Genomic DNA, 8,813 nt, shown 5'->3' with positions numbered 1-8,813 from the left:
TATAGAATAAATATTGGAAAATTTTTTTCTGTATAAAATAAGCTTATTATTTACAGAAAATTACATTACGCTTATTGTGCGGTAAAATAACTCTCGAGTTTTTAATTTATTTTAAAATCAAATTTATGTGTTGTTTGAAAAATTTGTAGTACCAAACGTATCGCTTGATGTGCAATGACATTAAACCCATTTACTACGTTTTCCAAAAAGCAGAATAATTTCTATAATGGCACTAGCAGCTTGTTCGCATTACATTATTCTTAAGCATCTGAATGATTTATATAAGCACGTTGTGGTGTGTCGTTATTTCCATGATGTCGACCGATGTGAATTAAGATATTTCTTATACATTTTGGAAAGATTACATTTTTCGAGAGATTAAGTTCCGATTGATTTCAGCAAGGACAAACTATGATAATTCGACAAATATTTACATTGTATATGTTAGGCTTGATGACGTGTTATTATCGACATCGGTAATGCAGCGAACGAGGAAAAGCAAACTTTGGAGCATACTTTCTGTGATTCACAGCGAAAGGATCGCGATAAGCGGAGTAAAGAGGAGCAACGGGGAACCGTGAAAAAGCTCGACGGAACGGCATAGCTTGCAATGAGGAAACTTGCAATATAACAAGCAATAACTAAACCCCTCTTAATTCCATGTATATTAAACGATTATGTGGATGCTTAAACGAGGATTTATTGAATTATAAACGAGCAAGCCAAGGGATAAGGTGAAATACCAATTTTACATATTCTTACTAATCGTAAACGATTACAGTACATATAGCGACATACTAAATTATACAATTATGTATCGACTTAAAAGAAAAAGAACAAAAAATGGAATATATACATAACGATAGGCCGCCCGCGTGCGAGCGGGCGTGCAGACGCTAATCTAATCTACGTAAGTACGTAAAAGTTTCAATTTTACACTACCGATAATAAATGACATAACGATAAGACTATATAAGATATATTGATGATTTATAATAATAATAACGTTGTACAGAATATTTATGAAAGGCCCGCTACTGGGAGGGAGAGCCGAGCGTCCCCCTTTTCGCGATCGCAATTGTTGCGTTGAGAAATTCGACAAACCCGTTCACAATTGCTCGAGTAAGATTCCGAGGTGTAAGTTAATCGAGGGGAATTATCGACTCTTCGTCCAGCAGCGGCCAGACTATAATGGATGTTTTGTAAAATAAAAAAAAAAACAAAACAAAACGACCGCGGAGCGCCGAGGCTGCGTTCGAGGAAGCGAATCGATCGATTGACCCGGTCGATGGAAGGAACTCCGGGTCCGTCGGCGACGCTTTTCTCAAACGGAGACACGAGGGAGACGCGAAATCGATCGATTGCGCTTACGCACTCGAGCGATTACGAGAGAACACAGCTCGGTCTCGGGTACCGGGGGACTACCGGGTTCATAATTCAGATGGGGAAGAGCGAGATAGGAACAAAAGATAGAAAGTGAGAAATTATCCGCCACGAGGCGCGAGCGAAGGGCCGATAATCTAATTAATTGTGTATGTATACAAACAAAAATAAATATAATATTGCGATTATAAATATTAAACTAATAAAGAATAACAATATATATTATACCCTTCTGTACATATAAATATATATTATATAATACGATGATTATTGCGTATATATGATTTATTATAAATATATATACATAAATATAAATATAACTCACGTGAAATTCTCTCACATTATTATGTTTATTATTGTTTACTTATGATTATTGAAAATTATTATCATTGCGACAATGACGAGGATAATGACGAGGAAGATGATGAGGATGATGATGAGGATGATGATGATGATGACGATTATGATTATTATTATTATTACGATAATATTATTAATATTTAAGAAAAGGTTCACAACGTGCCGTGTGTATGTGGGAATAAAATATATAATATAATGGACATTGTTCAATTCAATCTAACGTCTTTGTGGTTCATTACTCCCTACCTCTCGACCAGCCGATTACAAGTCGCATTAATTATGCACTCTTCCTTAATTTACTCAATACAAAATTACAGCTTTAATTATCACAAGAATTAATACGTGAAAGAATTGCGCGTAAGTGCAAAGAATTACGAATTAAACAATGTAATTGTCTAAAAAGTTTTTGTAATTTTTGTAAGTTTTTGTAAATTAATGTAATTACTTGAAAGTTTAAGTAGGCAAAGATTTATTTAGGCATACATATACTTACATGTTCGAGATGCTAACGAACGATGGAAGGGCTGCTGTGGATACGTGGAGCTTTGAACGTGCCGTATTATCCTAAAAGGAAATAATTATCCAAAAGTAATTATCATGACACAAATTTGTCTTGATTATATAATCGTCATTAGACAGAAACTATAGATCCGCGCGCATCAAGCTGCATCAATTCTGCCTCGAACTTTTCTTACCTCTCGTTCAAAAGAACGTCTGTGACGTCATCTCCAAAGTACGTTGCCGATGCAGCTGCCTGGCGGATCGCGAATTCGCGGCCTTTTCTAGCGGCAACCACGCTTTTTACCGTAAGTCATCATAAGCTCTCGTATCACGATTCGCGAATTTACGTTTTCATGCACTTTACGAGTGAGATATCCACGAAACGCGGAATTTTACCGCGATTTTAGAGAGCGATTCGACAGTCAAACGACACCGCCGCGTCCGCCACCGACGCCGCCGTACCGCGCGAATGCGCGAAGCGACGTGTGACGTAGCGATGCTCGTTTCGAGAATCGCAAGCGTCGCGAGTGTCGAGTATCGAACCGATTGAACGACCACGGACCAAGATGGCCGCCGCCCGGCGCACGGCGAGGAAGGTTGACGGTCGACGCTACGCTTCTGGCTGATCGTCAAACGCGACGTGACGTGATACCGCGGGTGAATCGCGAAAATTCGACTCGCGGCTCGCGTTTCGTGATATCGCGGGCACGATGGGAATCTTCTTCTCGAAGAAAAAGCAACCGAGCCGCGTCACCGAGCAGGATAAAGCGATCCTGGTAAGTTGTCTTAACCCTTTCACCATGACGCTACTTCTGAAACTGTCAAATCATTCTCTTATCGTTGGTCGCACTTAACTCAGTTTACGAATTATTATTAGTTATTTCATGTGCGATAAATTGCAAACAGAAAATTATGTTAGATATGTAGCGTAACGACAGAAGTACGTAGTGCGTATTATAACCTCCAAAAACGCATCTTTCATGTGCAGCAAGTGAAACAGACGAGAGATAAAATTAAACAGTACCAGAGGAAGATCGAGCAAAGCTTGGAGAAGGAACGATTGCTTGCGAAAGAACTTTTGAAAAATGGAAAGAAAGAGTAAGTATATTTAATCATCAGAAGAAAGCATTAGCTTATTGTGTACATTATATTTATTTGTATTATAAACTATAATAGTTTTTTAGAGTAACTCTCTTGAGAGTGATTCTCGCACATGGACGCACTCCTGAGAGTACTTAAAGGACACGCACCATTATATTGTGCATTATGTGCAAGAATTATGTATTAAATTGTTCAGCAATTATTAGAAATTTAAAAAGAATTTTGTATTTGAATAATTTCTCTTGTAATTTTTTTCTTTTTCAAAATTTTTCTAAAGATTTTTACTTAATTTTATAATATTGCATAATATTGTTGCTTTAAAATTGTTATATAATTTCTAATTCTTACAGTCGTGCGTTACTTTTGTTACGCAAGAAGAAATATCAAGAACAAGTTCTGTCACGTGCAGACGGCCAGCTAGAAAATCTTGAGCGTATGGCCCACGATTTGGAATTTGCTCAAGTTGAGATGAAAGTTGTTGATGGCCTAAAAGTTGGCAATACTGCACTGAAGCAATTACACGCTTTATTGTCTATCGATGAAATCGAAAAAGTTATGGACGACACGAGAGAGGGTATTGAGAAGCAAAGAGAAATAGATGAAATATTGACGTCAACACTTGCTACAGAAGAAGAATTTGACGAAAGCGAGATTGAGGCAGAATTGGATGCATTGGTGGAAGCAGATATCAACGAGAAAGCTTCCGAAATACCAAAAGACGTTTTATTACCAGATGTGCCAAAGGATTTACCAGAGAAGGAGGCGGAGGAGGAGGAGAAGAAGAAACGTACGAAAGAAAAGATTCAAGAGCCGATTGCAGTAATGGCATGAAATCTTCAAGGTATTGATGGACTTTTGTTAAATCAAGACTTTTTGTGCAATAAGCTATGTATATATGTACAGTAAATAACATATAATAAGTATAATTTATAAAATTTATTTAAAAATCAAAATTTTAGCCTAAAGTGTAATTACTTTTAACACATCATACTGTATATTGTATAATAAAATTCATTATGCAATACTTATATGTTATCTGAATATAAAAATTCAGTGTTGGAAGACATATGGAGCAAATAAACACAATTTTTCTATATATTAAAGTTAATATGTGATCAAGTATATAATGGATATATTTCTCCGCGGATAGATATTACACAAGTTTTTCTGTTTCAACAATTTGTTTATTTAAATATAATCTGTGAAACTTTATAAATGATTACTGATTTGATTTAACAGTAATTATAAGATATAATTAATAACTATATAAAAAACAGTAAAGTATACTTGAATATTATATTAATTCAAATGACAATACATTGATGAGAACTCTTTTTCTGTTCCTGGTTATAATTATTATTTTATCTTGTTGACCACACGTCTGTGTTTTATGTTCCTGTTTTCTACTCGACAATTTATATAGACATTTTAAAATATTTAATTAAATAGTGATAATTAAAGTATAAACATTTCTTTTTATTTTATTTTTTATTTTATTTTAATATTTTTATCCGTAAACTTAAAACAAATTATTGTGTATTTTTTGTTATAAAAACAGTAACGTGGATTCAAACAAGAAAAAGTTTAGAAATTAATATATAACCGCATATATAGGTTACAAGAGTAATCTATATTAAGATAATCTGTTAATTACCGTTGTACATTAGCATAATACCTACTCAACATTATGATGTTCTCAACGTTACATGACGGCGCAAGCTCCTGCACCCTGACCTTATATATTATTGGCAATTTGCATAATTAGATCAACGATTCTTTTTAACCAGAAATAAGAGCCGTGTAACATGCTAACGAGTGTGACCAATTAAAAAATTTATTTTGTAATCTAATACATTTATTTTGTAATCTAAACATGATATAATATCTTCACGAACCATATTTAATCAATTTATCAAATATTATAATGCATTTATAATGTTTGATAAATTATGAACTCTACAAAAAGAAATAGCATTGGTCTATCTTTAGTAAAGTATACTATTTTTATGTGTGAATGTTAACACAGCGCGGATATATATATATATATATATATATATATATATATATATATGTATTTATCTTACGTCGAGCTTTAATAAATTCGTGATAAGAATAAGATCTACAAGCATATACTGTTTGTCAGGTAATCACCTATCGGCGCTCAGATATATATTTTTTGATCAATATATCGTGATTTTTTAATTGAACCATTTTAACCAGAAGATAAGGCATCGTTCGCTTACAAGGTCACTGTACGCTCCTTCCTAATGGCAGTGTGATCATAAGGTATCTTGACCAGACTTGCAAATATTTGCGACTGTTCAAAATTTTCCGCTCGCTTTTGTTAGTGTGTCGAAAGATATCTAGAGGAATGGTAAATAATGTTATGTAAAATCGCGAAATACTTTGCAATGCTCTATGAATTTAATATTTCGAACTTACAATGACATTTACAATAAACAACGAAGAAGTTCATTTTTATACATTAAACTGAGAATTTTTGCCTTTTTATGTATTGGGTTTAGCAATTTAACTGGTTTTCCGCAAAATCTTATTATACATATCAAATTACAATGATAATAACGTTGCGATCGTATATCTGTAGATGTTGTTCGGCTTAATACACACACACACATATATCTGTATTTTTACTTATAACATCTTAAAATAAATATCTTAATAAATATTAAATTTATAGATATCTATAAAACTATTCAAATACTTTATATTATGATAAAAATTGAAGTTTATGCAAGTATGTGCGTATTGATAATATCAATTTTATTCCGTTTCAAATTCAGATGCGTTGTTATTGATATCGTGTACGCATATGATTATACCCACGAAGAATATTGATACTTCGCTACATTCTGTATTGCGCGTTTATACACAACAACTTTATTTAAAATGCACTCAACAGCGTATATCCTCCGAGGCGTGGAAGTTTTGTTAAAATGAAGATATTCTTCGTATCCATATCGATTACCATTTACTTGAGAACAGTCTTAAAAAGACGAGACGGTAACACATCTTAATTTTTCTTATAAACGCCGTGGCGCCTAGTTGACATCCGCGAAAGCAAACTTCTGTCGTTAGCATCGAATAATATACTGATTTACAAGTCTAATCGTCTAAAAAAGAAATTACCCGACGACTTAATTTAATAATACTTGATCCTATTTGCAATACGTATAAGTCGAAGATTGCTCGCAGAGAAATGATCAACTTGCACGTATTGCCAGCTATATCAGGAAATACGGAAACCTGCGGGTATTTAAATGACGTCTATACGGATGAACGGTTCCGCATTTAAAACCGGGTGGCCTTGAAGAATGAATGAGACCAAGGGAAAGGGAAGGAGGGGAGGGGACACATCGAGAACGATGGCCATATGCACAAGTTGCTTGGCAAACGGTGGTCTTGTTTCTTTTTCCTCTCGATGCTTACGAATATTTTACAATCAATAATACATCAATCGGCGTAAATATGATGTTCGATAAATGATCGAGTTAGTAGTCACCAATTAATCATTTATTGAATACGTGAGATTTTGTAAAAGTTCCTGAGTGTTTTTCAGTCATAATTATTTGAGTTATTTGCATTTAAATAATGTAATTTCTTTGACATTGTATGCTTAATGCAACTTTGCAATATCTTGTAATAAATTCTTAAAAATGAGAATTTAATTCGTACAGATAAAACGAGAGAAGTACTGATATAAGATCTCAAGTGCTTCTTGACTGAAAATACATTCTTTTTATAATTTTTTTCTTATCTTTTCTTATCGAATACTGTGTCAGATGACTAATATAAATGCAATTCGTATGCAAATATAAAAACCCAATGTCTCTTAACTTTTTTACATATTAATCAGACCGTAATTTCCAGAATTGTATGTGATGTCATTCCTCGAAGATATTCTGTCTTCTCTCTCTCTCTCTCCCCCTCTCTCTGAAACCACTTGGTAAAAATACTTGAATTAATCAGTAATATCAATCGACAAGCAATTTTATATTGTTCAAAAAACAGATTATAAAAGAAGGATTATAATATCAAGTATTTGTCGATTGAAGTATTTTTTAAGTTTTATCGTTAAGATACTATCATTGATATAATTTAAGATAACTTTTTAATTGATGAATCTATTCTCTATACAAATTTCCTACACATTTTTTCTTTGAGAGATAGAAAGAATAGATTATTCTTTCTTTTAGCATTTTATATTCATTCACTTCTACTTTGTACTGTTATATCAATTTCTGTCCTTTTTTTCACAAATTTAGTATAAATATGGAAAACCACAAGCATAGTAATACCTACAATGTTGCACCAAAAGCTTATATTAATAGAAAAATATTAGCATAAAATACTTATAATTATACTAATTATTAGCATAAAATTGTATATATTTATAATTATATTTATAATACTATTTTTATGTTAGATGTTATAATGCCATAATAAAGAATGAGCATATATGAAATCACTTCATTCTTTATTTAAAATTGTTGACAAAATTACGTTATGCAACATAATTTTTTGAAAATTTTTTTTCCAGAATCATTGATTCTTTTTTAAAAGTATTATGTTAACTCGATTGATCTACGAAATGCTTTTGAAGTAACCACTAATTTAATGTTACCTCGATTTTACGATCGCAACCGAAATATGATGTGCGTTATCGCTTATCTGTATATCCAGTGGAATTACCCCTTTAGGCAAAAGTATAGATTGTTCCATGAACCTCGAACCTATTATTCTCATTTTGTTTCCGCAATGAGCGATAGACATCAGATAAAAGTATCCGATATCTAAAATCGGGCGCCGTATTCGTAAATAGATTACAGCTGGTTTTTTCGGACACTCACCTGTTGCAGTTTCGATCGTTACACGTTTTTTTCCCCATTTTTAATGAGAAATCGCACTCGCTATAACCACATAGATATTTTAAAACTGCATTACAATAAGTTGTTTTTACTTCTCCTTTATTTTATTATCAATAAAGTTTAATTAATATTTAATACTGATTATTTTTTCTCTTTACCGAAATACGTCTTTGCAAATACATTTATTTGCTTTTGTTACTAAAAAGTTTATTTTAACTGCGCGTGGTTAGCTAAAGCGAAGAATTGTATATAAAAATTCACGCGAATAATATTATTAATAGGCTACGAAGATCCAGTCCTATAAATGTAAGATCCAAACTGTAAATGGCATATTCTCTAATTAATTACATGTATATCAGATCGGTTCTATTTAACTTATTATTATTGTTTATTTTTTAAATTGCTGTATTCAGATAATTGTCAATATTTATACTAGTTCTTGTCTTTTATGTACACACATGTAATGTGTGTGAACAAAAGTAAAGACAGATGTTATAGAATGTAGAAGATTAAGATGATTGTAAAGATAAAATTTAATGCTGAAAAGAATCGTAATCGTGTAAATGTCTGAACGATTTACAA

The 8,813-nt window shown here is 32.6% G+C and overlaps 1 protein-coding gene across 1 annotated transcript; it reads left to right on the top strand.

Annotated features, from left to right (window-relative positions):
- The first annotated feature begins 2,805 nt into the window (after positions 1-2,805).
- LOC112457467 (charged multivesicular body protein 6) lies at positions 2,806-4,557 on the top strand. The gene is made up of 3 exons (XM_025020553.1): positions 2,806-3,020; positions 3,233-3,342; positions 3,696-4,557. The coding sequence occupies exons 1-3, from the start codon at positions 2,955-2,957 to the stop codon at positions 4,174-4,176; spliced, it is 657 nt and encodes a 218-aa protein (XP_024876321.1). The 5' UTR covers positions 2,806-2,954; the 3' UTR covers positions 4,177-4,557.
- Positions 4,558-8,813: the final 4,256 nt, after the last annotated feature.

This window comes from Temnothorax curvispinosus, unplaced genomic scaffold, assembly GCF_003070985.1.
Source record: "Temnothorax curvispinosus isolate PA1 unplaced genomic scaffold, ASM307098v1 QBEX01007781.1, whole genome shotgun sequence".
Lineage (NCBI taxonomy): Eukaryota > Metazoa > Arthropoda > Insecta > Hymenoptera > Formicidae > Temnothorax > Temnothorax curvispinosus.
Note: the sequence above shows the minus strand (reverse complement) of the source record. Positions and strands in the feature narration are given on the sequence as shown.

Coding starts and splice junctions, on each gene's coding strand:
- LOC112457467 (XM_025020553.1), top strand. CDS start 2,955: ATGGGAATCTTCTTCTCGAAGAAAAAGCAACCGAGCCGCGTCACCGAG. Junction 3,021..3,232: donor AGCAGGATAAAGCGATCCTG/GTAAGTTGTCTT, acceptor TTTCATGTGCAG/CAAGTGAAACAGACGAGAGA. Junction 3,343..3,695: donor TTGAAAAATGGAAAGAAAGA/GTAAGTATATTT, acceptor TAATTCTTACAG/TCGTGCGTTACTTTTGTTAC.